General features: G+C 45.1%; 1 protein-coding gene across 4 annotated transcripts in view; it reads left to right on the top strand.

The window, feature by feature from the left end:
• Positions 1 to 14,798, top strand: part of LOC139416963 (host cell factor C1b) — an 83,878-nt gene that overhangs the window by 47,831 nt on the left and 21,249 nt on the right. For all 4 annotated transcript variants that reach the window (XM_071166179.1, XM_071166177.1, XM_071166178.1 and 1 more), the window contains 8 exons: positions 195 to 328; positions 5,194 to 5,332; positions 5,660 to 5,796; positions 6,497 to 7,859; positions 8,924 to 9,075; positions 9,265 to 9,450; positions 12,599 to 12,794; positions 14,543 to 14,709. In XM_071166179.1, the coding sequence (XP_071022280.1) occupies positions 195 to 328; positions 5,194 to 5,332; positions 5,660 to 5,796; positions 6,497 to 7,859; positions 8,924 to 9,075; positions 9,265 to 9,450; positions 12,599 to 12,794; positions 14,543 to 14,709 (2,474 nt within the window). The remainder of the gene's footprint in view (positions 1 to 194; positions 329 to 5,193; positions 5,333 to 5,659; positions 5,797 to 6,496; positions 7,860 to 8,923; positions 9,076 to 9,264; positions 9,451 to 12,598; positions 12,795 to 14,542; positions 14,710 to 14,798) is intronic.

Below are 14,798 nucleotides of genomic sequence, written 5' to 3'. Positions count from 1 at the left end.
AGGGGGCTTTACAAATGTTGAGTGTTTTTTTCCTTCTTGGATCGTTTGATTCATAGTCAGCACTACATTTTGGGATTTTTGTAGAGCGTTTTCACAGTGGCCCATTGATGCAACCACATGGCTCATGTTTAAATGTGTCTGCATATGACAATAACTTCCTGTTACTAAATGTATTTAATCTGTTGTCTGGTCAGGAGTGACAGGAAGTGGTATGAAGTCCCCCATTACCATTATCACCACTAAGATGATGACACCAGGCACCGGGACACCAGGCAAGATCATCAGCGCAATGCCCAGAGCTGGGGCTGGTCAGCAGGGACTCACACAGGTACCCCAACCCCTCTCTAACCTTATACCCTGGTACAATAACATCAGGCAAAAGACCATCAGCACTATGCCCAGAGCTGTACTCATAATATACATGAGAACTATCGCCTTATGTTGAGGATAGCTGTGCTGCAAGCCCAGCTTCAGACGCAATCGTTAGGCAAGGGTAATTTCAGTGTAGGAAAGGATGAAACCGCGTTTGTGCCGTCAGTAAGTACAGATAGTAATATAAACCCGTAGTGTCTTCCTGAAAGTGTTCACCACCCTTGACATTTTTCCAATTTGGTTGTCTTACAACCTGGAATTAAAATAGATTTGTTTTGGGGGGGGGGTTGTATCATTTGATTTACACAACATGCCTAACACTTTGAAGGTGCAAAATATTTTTTATTGTGAGACAAACATGAAATAAGACCAAAAAAAGAAGAACATTTGAGCGTGCATAACTATAAACAGCCCAAAGGCAATACTTTGTAGAGTCACCTTTTGCAGCAATTACAGCTGGGTTTGTCTCTATAAGCTTGACACATCTAGCCACTGGGATTTTTGCCCATTCTTCAAGGAAAAACAACTCCAGCTCCTTCAAGTTGGATGGGTTCCGCTGGTGTACAGCAATCTTTATGTCATACCACAGATTCTCAATTAGATTGAGGTCTGGGCTTTGACTAGGCCATTCTAAGACATTTAAATGTTTCCCCTTAAACCACTCGAGTGTTGCTTTAGCAGTATGCTTAGGGTCATTGTCCTGCTGGAAGGTGAACCTCCGTCCCAGTCTCAAATCTCTGGAAGACTGAAACAGGTTTCCCTCAAGAATGTCCCTGTATTTAGAGTCATCCATCATTTCTTCAATTCTGACCAGTTTCCCAGTCCCTGCCGATGGAAAAATATGGTGTTCTCGGGGTGATGAAGGTGTTCTCGGGGTGATGAAGGTGTTCTCGGGGTGATGAAGGTGTTTGGTTTGTGCCAGACGGAGTTTTCCTTGATGTCCAAAAAATCTCAATTTTAGTCTCATCTGACCAGAGTACCTTCTTCCATATGTTTCGGGAGTCTCCCACATGCCTTTTGGCGAACTCTAAACGCGTTTGGCTTTTTTCTGGCCACTCTTCCGTAAAGCCCAGCTCTGTGGAGTGTACGGCTTAGTGGTCCTATGGACAGATACTCCAATCTCCGCTGTGGAGCTTTGCAGCTCCTTCAGGGTTATCTTTGGTCTCTTTGTTGCCTCTCTGATTAATTCCTTCCTTGCCTGGTCAGTGAGTTTTGGTGGGCGGCCCTCTCTTGGCAGGTTTGTTGTGGTGCCATATTCTTTCCATTTTTTAATAATGGATTTAATGGTGCTCTGTGGGATGTTCAAAGTTTGGGATATTTTTTTATAACCCAACCCTGATCTGTACTTCTCCACAACTTTGTCCCTGACCTGTTTGGAGAGCTCCTTGGTCTTCATGGTGCCGCTTGCTTCGTGGTGCCCCTTGCTTAGTGGTGTTGCAGACTCTGGTGCCTTTCAGAACAGGTGTATATACACTGAGATCATGTGACACTTAGATTGCACACAAGTGGACTTTATTTAATTAATTATGTGACTTCTGAAGGTAATTTCACTTCAACAATTTGGACTATTTTGAAATCCAAATAAAAATATATTTAAATTCCAGGTTGTAAGGCAACAAAATAGGAAAAACGCCAAGGGGGGTGAATACTTTTGCAAGGCACTGTAAATTAACTAGAAAGATGTCGGCATCGAGTAATTGTCTCTGGCCCGCTCCCAGTTAGAGGGGGAGTGATGACCTCTACAGCAGTCTCTCACAACTCAATCGCTGGTTGAAAACCGTTTTAAATGTAGTAATTGGCCCTCTTTCTGAGACTCCCTTACAAACGGGGCCAAGCTTGGCCTGCTGAGGATTGACTGAGTGATGGGCAGCACCTTGAATACATTGTAATTTGATATGACAACAAATTAATAAGCCAGGGAGGAGTTAATGACGGGTAAGAACTAAAGTGTTGGGTCAGTGTTTCCAGGAGACCCTAATTAAACGTTACATTACCTCACATAGCTAGCTAACATTTTCACGCTTCGACCGTTCCTTTCTGATTTCGAAGATACCGTTGCACAAACGACATGCTGATCTAGGCGTACAACAGCACTGGTACTCGGCTGTATGAACTAGCTACGTTTGCGCGGACTCTTAGTGCATTTAGCAAGCTAGCTAATGTTAGCCAGGTAATTAGCGATTAGCATTAGCGGCTAAAACTATTTATTTTAGCCACAACCTTCTGAGAAAAGACAAACCAATAGTGTAATTATTAAACACCGTTCGTTGGAAAGCTGCAACGTTTTCACCAACATCTTGTTGCATCCATCTGACCTCTTCACTCTGTGGTCGAGCGACTGCGTCCCCTTGGGAACGACCTGTAAGCAATTTCACTGCTAGTCTACACCTGTTGTTTTACGAAGCATGTGACAAGTCAAATGTGATTTGATTTGACGAGAGGAGAGGGGAGGGGGGGGGGGGGGGCTTGGTAAGTGCCATGCAACAGCAGTAAAGGGAGAAAGATGACTCGTAGGAGATGGAGTAAAAGTGTTTTAAAAAACGACATTACCCGCACCAGAGTTACGTATCACATTTTAAACAAAAACCAAACATTTGAAATGCTGTTCTAGAAAGGTCAAGTTAAAAAAAAAACTAACTGGACCGTTGCATCAATACCTGCAGATCGCTGCTCCCGAGTGGCTCAGCGGTCTGAGGCACTGCATCTCGGCGTTATAGAGGCGTCACTACAGAAACCCTGGTTCAGAATCCAGTCTGTATAACAATCGGCTGTGATTGGGAGTCCCATAGGGGCGGCTCACAATTGGCCCAGCGTCGTCCGGGTTTGGCCGGTGTAGGCCGTCATTGTAAATAAGAATTTGTTCATTACGGACTTGCCAAGTTAAATAAAGGTTAAAATAAAAAAGTATACTGCCCAGCTATTAGTTAAATATCAAACTAGGCTAATTTAGTACATGCGTATATTTGCTATCTTGCTCATGCATACTTCACCTGTGTGATTCTACCAGGTTGTTATTGTTGTTATTATGATTCTACCAGGTTGTTGTTGTTGTTGTTATGATTCTACCAGGTTGTTGTTGTTGTTATGATTCTACCAGGTTGTTGTTGTTATGATTCTACCAGGTTGTTGTTGTTATGATTCTACCAGGTTGTTGTTATGATTCTACCAGGTTGTTGTTGTTATGATTCTACCAGGTTGTTGTTGTTATGATTCTACCAGGTTTCTTATTATTGTGATTCTACCAGGTTGTTATGTTTCTACCAGGTTGTTGTTATGTTTCTACCAGGTTGTTGTTGTTATGATTCTACCAGGTTTCTTATTATTGTGATTCTACCAGGTTATGTTTCTACCAGGTTGTTGTTGTTATGTTTCTACCAGGTTGTTGTTGTTATGATTCTACCAGGTTTCTTATTATTGTGATTCTACCAGGTTGTTATGTTTCTACCAGGTTGTTGTTATGATTCTACCAGGTGGTTGTTATGATTCGACCAGGTTATGATTCTACCAGGTTGTTGTTATGATTCTACCAGGTTGTTGTTATGATTCTACCAGGTTGTTGTTATGATTCTACCAGGTTGTTGTTATGATTCTACCAGGTTGTTGTTATGATTCTACCAGGTTGTTATGATTCTACCAGGTTGTTGTTATGATTCTTCCAGGTTGTTGTTGTTATTATTCTACCAGGTTGTGGTTATGATTCTACCAGGTTGTTATGATTCTACCAGGTTGTGGTTATGATTCTACCAGGTTGTTGTTATTATTCTACCAGGTTGTGGTTATGATTCTACCAGGTTGTGGTTATGATTCTACCAGGTTATGATTCTACCAGGTTGTTGTTATGATTCTACCAGGTTGTTGTTATTATTCTACCAGGTTGTTGTTATGATTCTACCAGGTTGTTGTTATTATTCTACCAGGTTGTTGTTATTATTCTACCAGGTTGTTGTTATTATTCTACCAGGTTGTTGTTATGATTCTACCAGGTTGTTGTTATTATTCTACCAGGTTGTTGTTATTATTCTACCAGGTTATGATTCTACCAGGTTGTTGTTATGATTCTACCAGGTTGTGGTTATGATTCTACCAGGTTATGATTCTACCAGGTTGTTGTTATGATTCTACCAGGTTGTTGTTATGATTCTACCAGGTTATGATTCTACCAGGTTTACCAGATTCTACCAGGTTGTGGTTATGATTCTACCAGGTTATGATTCTACCAGGTTGTTGTTATGATTCTACCAGGTTGTTGTTATGATTCTACCAGGTTGTTGTTATGATTCTACCAGGTTGTTGTTATGATTCTACCAGGTTGTTGTTATGATTCTACCAGGTTGTGGTTATGATTCTACCAGGTTGTTGTTGTTATGATTCTACCAGGTTGTTGTTGTTGTTATGATTCTACCAGTTTGTGGTTATGATTCTACCAGGTTATGATTCTACCAGGTTGTTATGATTCTACCAGGTTGTGGTTATGATTCTACCAGGTTGTTATGATTCTACCAGGTTGTTATGATTCTACCAGGTTGTTATGATTCTACCAGGTTGTGGTTATGATTCTACCAGGTTGTTGTTATGATTCTACCAGGTTGTTGTTATGATTCTACCAGGTTGTTGTTATGATTCTACCAGGTTGTTGTTATGATTCTACCAGGTTGTTGTTATGATTCTACCAGGTTGTGGTTATGATTCTACCAGGTTGTTGTTATGATTCTACCAGGTTGTTGTTATGATTCTACCAGGTTATGATTCTACCAGGTTATGATTCTTCCAGGTTGTTGTTATTATTCTACCAGGTTGTTATTAATATTATGTTTCTACCAGGTGGTGCTGAAGGGTGCCCCAGGACAGCCCGGGACTATTTTACGGACCGTCCCCATGGGAGGTGTACGTCTCGTCTCCCCGGTAACTGTTTCCGGTGTCAAACCTAACGTCACCACCCTTGTTGTCAAGGGAACCACAGGTAAGGATGTTCAGTGAACCTCCGACAGATAGCTCTTTGCTAGTCGGCGCGCCTAGCTTCATCCTTGACTAGTTGTGTTCCTAAAGATTTGTTTAGTTTTAGTGACTTGTTGAATCCTCCACGGTCAGATTGCGTTGAACAATCATGCTTTTAGTTTGTATTGTTTTGAAGCATCTGTCCCAATAGATTAGCCTGGGTACCAGTCTGTTAGCGCTAACGTCCCACTCCTTAACACACCTGGTGGAATGTTAACACAAAACCGGTCTGGATTTCAGGCTACCAATATACACAATCAACAATCGATTTAACGTTGTCCCTTCCCCTTAGGTGTGACAACGTTTGGTACGGTGACTGGTACAGTGTCTTCGAGCCTGGCGGGAGGAAGTGTTGCCACGGCTACTCCCATCACCACCTTGGGCACCATGACCACTCTGCCTGGACAGGTCACCGTCTCCGCAGCTCAGGTACAGTTCATGTGGAACAACGGAGGCTGCGTTTACACAGGCGGTCAAAATAATTGATCGGTCAAAAAAATAATGATCAGAATCGGGCTGCCTTTTGTAAAAGCGGTGTCGTCGGTGCCTTATCCCTCACGTTTCTTACGATCGGGAAAGGTGTTCGCGTTCGGTGCAGATGCATATAGACTTGTGTGTATATATAGACTTGTTTATACTGTACTACTGACTGTATGTTTGTTTTATTCCATGTGTAACTCTGTGTTGTTGTATCTGTCGAACTGCTTTGCTTTATCTTGGCCAGGTCGCAATTGTAAATGAGAACTTGTTCTCAACTTGCCTACCTGGTTAAATAAAGGTGAAATAAAGATGCATCCGTCCTGTCATGAATACTTGCAATGGGTTGTGACTCCCTTTATGTATTTATTTGGCTGCTACGCTTGTCCTGCTGGCACATGCAGTGATACGCCTGGGAAGACAGGCTGCCTGTAAAAAGCAGTGCTTCTCGTATGAACAGCGGCTCTTCTTCTCTGGTCAGACATGCCATCATGAGAAAACCTCGTACTTGGAATGGTTTAGTTGTCATTTAAATATGTTTTATTTTTTCAAATATGTATTTTTTTTTTTTATTATTGGCAAGATTGTATTGGAACTTTGGTTTATTGACTTCCTGATTGACCCCCCCCCCCGTACTCTTTATGTCCTCCAGGCGGGAGCTCAGCCCACTCAGGTGACCCTGATCACGACCCCCAGTGGTGTGGATGCTCAGCCTGTCCACGACCTCCCGGTCTCCATCCTGTCCTCCCCCACCTCCGCCGACCCCTCGTCCACCCAGCCCGAGGCAGGCGACCCAGGAACGGTAACCCTGGTCTGCTCAAACCCCCCCTGCGAGACCCACGAGACCGGCACCACTAATACAGCTACCACGGCCTCCGCTAACATGACTGGTAATGGTGGGGTGGAGAGGGTGTGTTCAAACCCGCCGTGCGAAACCCACGAGACCGGCACCACCAACACTCAAACGACAGCGTCCTCCAACATGGGCCAGGTACAGCAGGTGTGCACCAACCCGCCATCAGAGACCCACGATACAGGTACCACCAACACCCAGACCACCGCCAGCTGTAACATGGGATCCAACCAGCAACAACAAGGCTCCAGCGTAACCAACAACACCAGCGGGTCTGATCCCCCGTCCTCTCCGCCCCCCTCCTCCTCCGGAGACCTCTCCCCCTCGTCTCTTTCTGGTACCAGCTCTGTGCCCGGGGTGCTACGACCGGAGACTCTGAGAACAGGGACCACCTACACCTCGACCACCGCACGCTCTAACATGGGCTCTGACAAGATGGGCATGACGCTCAGCTCCTCGTCCTCAGATAACCAGAGCAAGTCATCCAGCGGAGGAGGAGGAGGAGGAGGAGGAGGATCCCCCCTCACCTCTCCTGTCTGCTCCAGTCCACCCTGTGAAACGCACCAGACTGGCCCCACTGAGGCCGGAGCTGAGGGCAGAAGCGCCACACAGGTCTGCTCCAATCCACCTTGTGAAACACACGAGACTGGCACTACCACTACGTCGACGCAGGCCAACTCCAGTATGGGCATCGGGCAGACTACAGGGACAGTGCAGAGAGTGTGTTCCAATCCGCCGTGTGAGACGCGCGAAACAGGAACCACCAACACCCCGTCTCAGACTACGTCCAACCTGACAGGAACGGGGACAGGGACGGGGACAGGAACGTTGACAGGGACGGGGACAGGGACGGGCACGGTCCAGAGAGTGTGTTCCAATCCGCCGTGTGAGACGCACGAAACAGGAACCACCAACACCCCGTCTCAGACTACGTCCAACCTGACAGGGACGGGGACAGGGACGGGCACGGTCCAGAGAGTGTGTTCCAATCCGCCGTGTGAGACGCACGAAACAGGAACCACCAACACCCCGTCTCAGACTACGTCCAACCTGACAGGAACGGGGACAGGGACGGGCACGGGGACGGGCACGGTCCAGAGAGTGTGTTCCAATCCACCGTGTGAAACACACGAGACCGGCACCACCAACACGGCTACTACAGGTGGGAGCTACTGCTATCTATCTATCCACTAAGCATGACTGTCTTTTAGCCCATTCTGTTCTCATAGGCGTTTTAGGGAGGATTTGTTTTCAGACACAGATTAATTCAGGTACGAGACACACAACAAAAAAATCTACTCAAAGGAGAATCTCCAGAAGGATTAGATTAGGCTTAATCTAGGTCTGGGGGAAATGGTCCCGTAGGCTCCTTTTACACAGGCCTACCTACGTATTCTGTTATTTTGCCCAATTATTGGGGAAAAGGTTGATCTGATTGGTCCAAAGATCAGAATTGGTCTGCCTGTATAAACGCAGCCTTAGTGTTTTAAAACAGAAGATTAAGAGTTAAAATGTTAGTGATATTTTTTTTCCCACCAACATACAGGATGTTTGGGTCTCCGTGTTGGGATGTTTGGGTCTCTGTGTTGGGATGTTTGGATCTCCGTGTTGGGATGTTTGGGTCTCTGTGTTGGGATGTTTGGGTCTCCGTGTTGGGATGTTTGGGTCTCTGTGTTGGGATGTTTGGGTCTCCGTGTTGGGATGTTTGGGTCTCCGTGTTGGGATGTTTGGATCTCCGTGTTGGGATGTTTGGGTCTCTGTGTTGGGATGTTTGGGTCTCTGTGTTGGGATGTTTGGGTCTCTGTGTTGGGATGTTTGGGTCTCTGTGTTGGGATGTTTGGGTCTCCGTGTTGGGATGTTTGGGTCTCTGTGTTGGGATGTTTGGGTCTCCGTGTTGGGATGTTTGGGTCTCTGTGTTGGGATGTTTGGGTCTCTGTGTTGGGATGTTTGGGTCTCTGTGTTGGGATGTTTGGGTCTCCGTGTTGGGATGTTTGGGTCTCCGTGTTGGGATGTTTGGGTCTCCGTGTTGGGATGTTTGGGTCTCCGTGTTGGGATGTTTGGGTCTCCGTGTTGGGATGTTTGGGTCTCCGTGTTGGGATGTTTGGGTCTCCGTGTTGGGATGTTTGGGTCTCTGTGTTGGGATGTTTGGGTCTCTGTGTTGGGATGTTTGGGTCTCCGTGTTGGGATGTTTTGGTGTTAATTGTGTGACGTCCCTCCTCCCTCCAGCCCAGCCTGGTGACTCGACACAGGGAGACAACGGAACTACAGAGGCTCCCTCGTCGTCCTCGGTAACCACCGAGTCCAGTGCCGTGGTGGCGGCTGGCCGAGCAGTTACCACGGTTACCCAGTCCACACCCACACCTGGACCCTCCGTACCTGTAAGGGCCACACACACACACACACACACACACACGGCTGTTATAGTGTTTACTCTCTTGAAGTTGTGGTTAGCTGGTTCAGACACTCACTGCACTAACAGACTGTTAGAGGTGTTTATTTTGGGATCATGTTACTTTTGACCGTTCAAGCCTTCCTGTCCCCGACCCTTCCTTCCTTCCTTCCACCAGGAGATCTCGTCGATGTCTGGGTCGTCTGAGGCGATGGTGGCGGCATGTATAGAGGGAGAGGAGGCCATGCAGACGGACTGTCTCCCAGAGGGCACAGTGAGGGTCGTGACCCTGGAAGAGGCTGCTGCAGCTGGGATACAGGTCCATGTGGAGGGCATGGAGGAACAGAACCAGGGGGAGCAGGAGGTACAGTACGATACATACTGATGTGTATATTACCTGTCAAACGTTTGGACACACCTACTCATTCCAGTGTTTTTCTTTATTTTTACTATTTTCTACATTGTAGAATAATAGTGAAGACATCCAAACTATGAAATAACACATATGGAATCATGTCGTAACCAAAAAAAAGTGTTTAACAAATCAAAATATATTTTCTATTTGAGATTCTTCAAAGTAGCCACCCTTTGCCTTGATGACAGCTTTGCACACTCTTGGCATTCTCTCACCCAGCTTCATGAGGTAGTCACCTGGAATGCATTTCAATTAACAGGTGTGCCTTGTTAAAAGTTGTGGAATTTCTTCCTTCTTAATGCGTATGAGCCAATCAGTTGTGTTGTGACAAGGTAGGGGTGTTATACAGAAGACAGCCCTATTTGGTGAAAGACCAAGTCCATATTATGGCAAGAACTGATCAAATAAGCAAAGAGAAACGACAGTCCATCATTACTTTAAAACATGAAAGTCCGTCAATACGGAACATTTCAAGAACTTTGAAGATTTCATGAAGTGCATTCGCAAAAACCATCAAGGGCTATGATGGAACTGGCTCTCATGAGGATCACCACAGGAATGGAAGACCCAGAGTTACCTCTGCTGCAGAGGATGCTTCACAGAGTTCAAGTAACAGACTCATCTAAACATCAACTGTTCAGAAGAGACTGTGTGAATCAGGCCTTCATGGTTGATTGCGGCAAAGAAACCACTTATAAAGAACACCTATAAGAAGCGACTTGCTTGGACCAAGAAAAATGAGCAATGGACATTAGACCGGTGAAAATCTGTCCTTTGGTCTGATGAGTCCACATTTTGGGGGTTTTGGTTCCAACTGCCGTGTCTTTGTGGCACGCATAGTATGTCAACGGATGATCTCCGCACGTGTGGTTCCCATTGTGAAGCATGGAGGAGGAGGAGGTGTGATGGTGCTTTGCTGGTGACACAGTCAGTGATTTATTTAGAATTCAAGGAACACTTAACCAGCATGGCCTCCACAGCATTCTGCAGCGATGCGCCATCCCATCTGGTTTGGGCTTAGTGGGACACTTTTTTTTTCAACAGGACAATGACCCAACACCTCCAGGCTGTGTAAGGGCTGTTTGACTAAGAAGAAGAGTGATGGAGTAGTGCATCAGATGACCTGGCCTCCACAATCGCCTGACCTCAACCAAATTGAAATGGTTTGGGCTGAGTCGGACCGCAGAGTGAAGGAAAAGCAGCCAACAAGTGCTCAGCATACGTGGGAACTCCTTCAAGACTGTTGGAAAAGCATTCCAGGTGAAGCAGGTTGAGAGAATCCCAAGAGTGTGCAAAGCTGTCATCAAGGCACAGGGTGGCTACTTTGAAGAATCTCAAATTATAAAATATATTTATATTTGTTTAACTTCTCTGGGATATGTGGGACGCTAGCGTCCCACCTCGCCAACAGCCAGTGAAATTGCAGGGCGCCAAATTCAAAGCAACAGAAATCTCACGATTAAAATTCCTCAAACATACAAGTATCATACACCATTTTAAAGATACACTTCTCGTGAATCCAGCCACAGTGTCCGATTTCAAAAAGGCTTTACGGCGAAAGCACACCTTGCGATTATGTTAGGTCAGCACCTAGCCACAGAGAACCATACAGCCATTTTCCAACCAAGGAGAGGTGTCACAAAAGTCAGAAATATAAACTTTAAAATGAAATCACTAACCTTTGATCTTCGCCGGATGTTAGACAATAAATGTGTGTTTTTTGTTCTATAAAGTTAATCTTTATGTCCAAAAATCCTCATTTGAAATTGGTGCGTTGTGTTCAGAAATGCATTGTCTCAAATAAACAGCAGGTGAAAGCCACATCAAATGACAGAAATACTCACCATAAACATTGATGAAAGGTACAAGTGTTAAACATACAATTAAATAAACTTCTCCTTAATGCAACCTGTGTGTCAGATTTTTAAAAAGGCTTTGCAGCAAAAAAATTATCATAATTAAAATTCCTCCATACAGCCATTTTCCAAAGAAGGAGAGGTGTCACAAAACTCAGAAATAGCGTTATAAATATTCACTTACCTTTGATCTTCGGAATGCACTCCCAGGAATCCCAGTCCCACAAATGTTTGTTTTGTTCGATAAAGTAAATAATTTATGTCCAAATACCTCCTTTTTGTTTGCGCGTTTAGCCCAGTAATTCAAATGCACAATGCGCGAGCAATTAGTGCAGACGAAAAGTCAGTTATATTACAGTTCGTAGAAACATGTCAAACGAAGTATAGAAACAATCTTTAGGGTGTTTTTATCATAAATCTTCAATAATGTTTCAACCGGACAATTCCTTTGTCTTTAGAAATGAAAAGGAACTCAGCTCGCTCTCACGGCTTTCTGCCAGACCTCTTCGTCAAACAGCTCTTATTCGCTCCCCCTTCATAGTAGAAGCCTGAAACAAGGTTGTAAAGACTGTCGACATCTAGTGGAAGCCTTAGGAACTGCAATCTGACCAAATTTACACTCTATCTTGGATTGACAATGACTTGAAAAACTACAAACCTCAGATTTACCACTTCCTTTTTCTCAGGTTTTCGCCTGCCATATGAGTTCTGTTATACTGACAGACATCATGCAAACAGTTTTTTTTAGAAACTTCAGAGTGTTTTCTATCCAAATCTACTAATTATATACATTATTCTAGCTTTTGGGCCTGAGTAGCAGGCAGTTTACTCTGGGCACCTTATTCATCCAAGCTACTCAATACTGCCCCCCAGTCCCAAAGAAGTCAACACTTTCTTTGGTAACTACATAACCATATGTGTTAATTTTATAGTTTTGATGTCTTCACTATTATTCTACAATGTGGAACCTTTTACGAATAAAGAAAAACCCTTTGAATGAGTAGCTGTGTCCAAACTTTTGACTGGTACTGTGTATATATACATACAGTGCAACACACACGGAAGGGAACCACCATCCACAGGTCCTCTGTCATGTCTTGGAAAAGGCCACAGAATGAAACGCTGTTTCCTCCCAGCAGCACACACGAGCGACTAAATTGTGTGCCAACAAAACATTTTTAGTAACATTGAAAAAAAAGTTACTTTAAAAAAAATCTGGACAATTTTTCTCTGCCTCCTAGGGCCTGCCTGCGGAGCTGATGTCTGAAGGTGACGCGGGGGGCCAGCAGACCCTGATGGTGACGGGTTTAACCCCCGAGGAGCTGGCTGTTACCGCTGCAGCCGAGCAGGCAGCACAACACGCTGCTACTGAGGAGGCTAACGCCCAGGCCATGGCCATACAGGCTGTCCTGCAGGCCGCACAGCACGCTGTCATGAGTGAGTAGACACACACACACACACGCACTGTGCCACAGACAGCCCTGGTCATACTGTAGATCAGGTATTCCCAAATTGGGGTACGGGTAGCCACAATGCCGCCGGGGGTACGCCAAAGAAACCGGGGTCTTGACCAGACTGCAGTTCGATGCCGTAACAGACGTCAGTGGGCATATGGTCACCTTCGATGACCACTGACGGGCTGGAGAAGTGTTCTCCAACCGCATGAATCCACGTTTCAACAATCAATTATTTTATCAAACTAATTTATCAATCAAATTTGATCAAAAATCACCGATCTGTCTTTCAAGTCTATGAAATGCCTTCTTTTTTAAAATTTATTTTAAAACCAATTTAACCATAATCCTGCATAATACACACTCACTAATAGACTAACTTATTGTAGCAGGTATTATAGAAAATCAACACAGGTCTTAGAAACAATATCTCAAACCCCCGTCCTCGTGTAAGTAGCCAGCTAATATTTATTTAAAGTTTAGCCAACTTGGCTCTGTTTGCTAGTTACTAAGGTAGAACAGTTGAATTGTTATGAACACGACCCCTTCTGTCCGTTTCCAACTGTTTGAACAGCATGCTAGCCTGTCTCGCAGATTTTGAAATGAAGTGTTGGCATCCCGAGTGTCGCAGCGGTCTAAGGCAGTGCTAGAGGCGTCACAACCGGGGGGGGGGGGGGGTCATGATTTAATTGTAATTTTGTGTGTGGATCTGTCTTGAAATCTCGGGATTTCTGTTGGAAAACAAACCCCGAGAAGATGTTGTGCATCAGTTACAATTTTACAGGCTTCAATCAGGCTTATATTTGGGCACAATTGGCCCAGCGTGGTTCGGATACGAGGATTGTTTGGTCGACCGGGATGTCCTTGACCCATCGCGCTCTAGCGACTCCTTGTGGAGGGCCGGGCGCAGTGCCGACTTCGGTCGTTGTTTTCTCCGGCACATTGGCTTCCGGGTTCAGCGAGCAGTGTGGCTTGGCAGGGTCGTGTTTCGGAGGACACATGGCTCTCTCCCGAGTCTGTACGGGAGTTTTAGCGATGGGACAAGACTATAACTACCAATTGGATGTCATGACATTTGGGAGAAAAGGGGGTAGAGAGTAAAAAAAAGTAATCAACTTGAAATCATGTGATTCAGAATGAGAACGAGTTAGTATAAACGGCTAGTCTACAAACGCTGACTCGGCGGCCGATGTAATGGTATTTGGTTTAGATGCGCTATCGTTACGTGGTACTGAAATGTCGCGCGCAAACAAACTGATTTTCCAGATTCAAATGTTCATTTTATAATCCCGTTTTTAGTAGCGTCTGCTCTGCGTGCAATTCCACGAGTTGAAACACAACATGGTATCGGTAGGCAGTTGAACATCTCTTTTTACAGTAAAATATAATATCTCCACGCATTTCAGTTCCATATGACTTGAGTTCTGTTGGACCAAACCTCAAATGGATGAAACCGCTGTCAGAGGAGTGTGTGTGTGTGTGTGTGTGTGTGTGTGCGCGCTGGAAGGTAAAGCCTATAGTCATTGCACAGAAGGAGCGAAGGAGATGATACCAAAAAGATGAAAATGAGAACAAGCGGACTTAACTCGTTAAAATAAAATATTCCTGCAGTACTGCCGTTTGTAATATCGTGCAAAAAACATACATTCAAATTAATAGATATATCACCCAGCCCTAGTTAGCAGTTTGGTAGATGGTAACAAGTCTCACCCCCCCCCCCCCCCCCTCCAGATGAAGGAGACAGTGGCCAGGAGGGCCAGCATCAAACCACCACCATCCCCATTGTGTTGACTCAGGCAGAGCTGGCAGCCCTGGTACATCAACAACAACAGCTGCAGGAAGCCCAGGCTCTGGCCCAGGCGGCGGCAGCGGCAGCAGCAGCAGCACAGCACAACCAGGTCAGTCCACCGTTGTTTTGCTTTCTTCATCAGTCTGTCTGTTCGTTTCATTTTCAAGATGATTCGATGCGACTCTAGATATGTCGACT

The sequence above is a fragment of the Oncorhynchus clarkii genome, chromosome 9, assembly GCF_045791955.1.
Source record: "Oncorhynchus clarkii lewisi isolate Uvic-CL-2024 chromosome 9, UVic_Ocla_1.0, whole genome shotgun sequence".
NCBI classification, from domain to species: domain Eukaryota; kingdom Metazoa; phylum Chordata; class Actinopteri; order Salmoniformes; family Salmonidae; genus Oncorhynchus; species Oncorhynchus clarkii.
The sequence above is the reverse complement of the archived record's forward strand: the minus strand, read 5'-3'. Positions and strand labels throughout refer to the sequence as shown.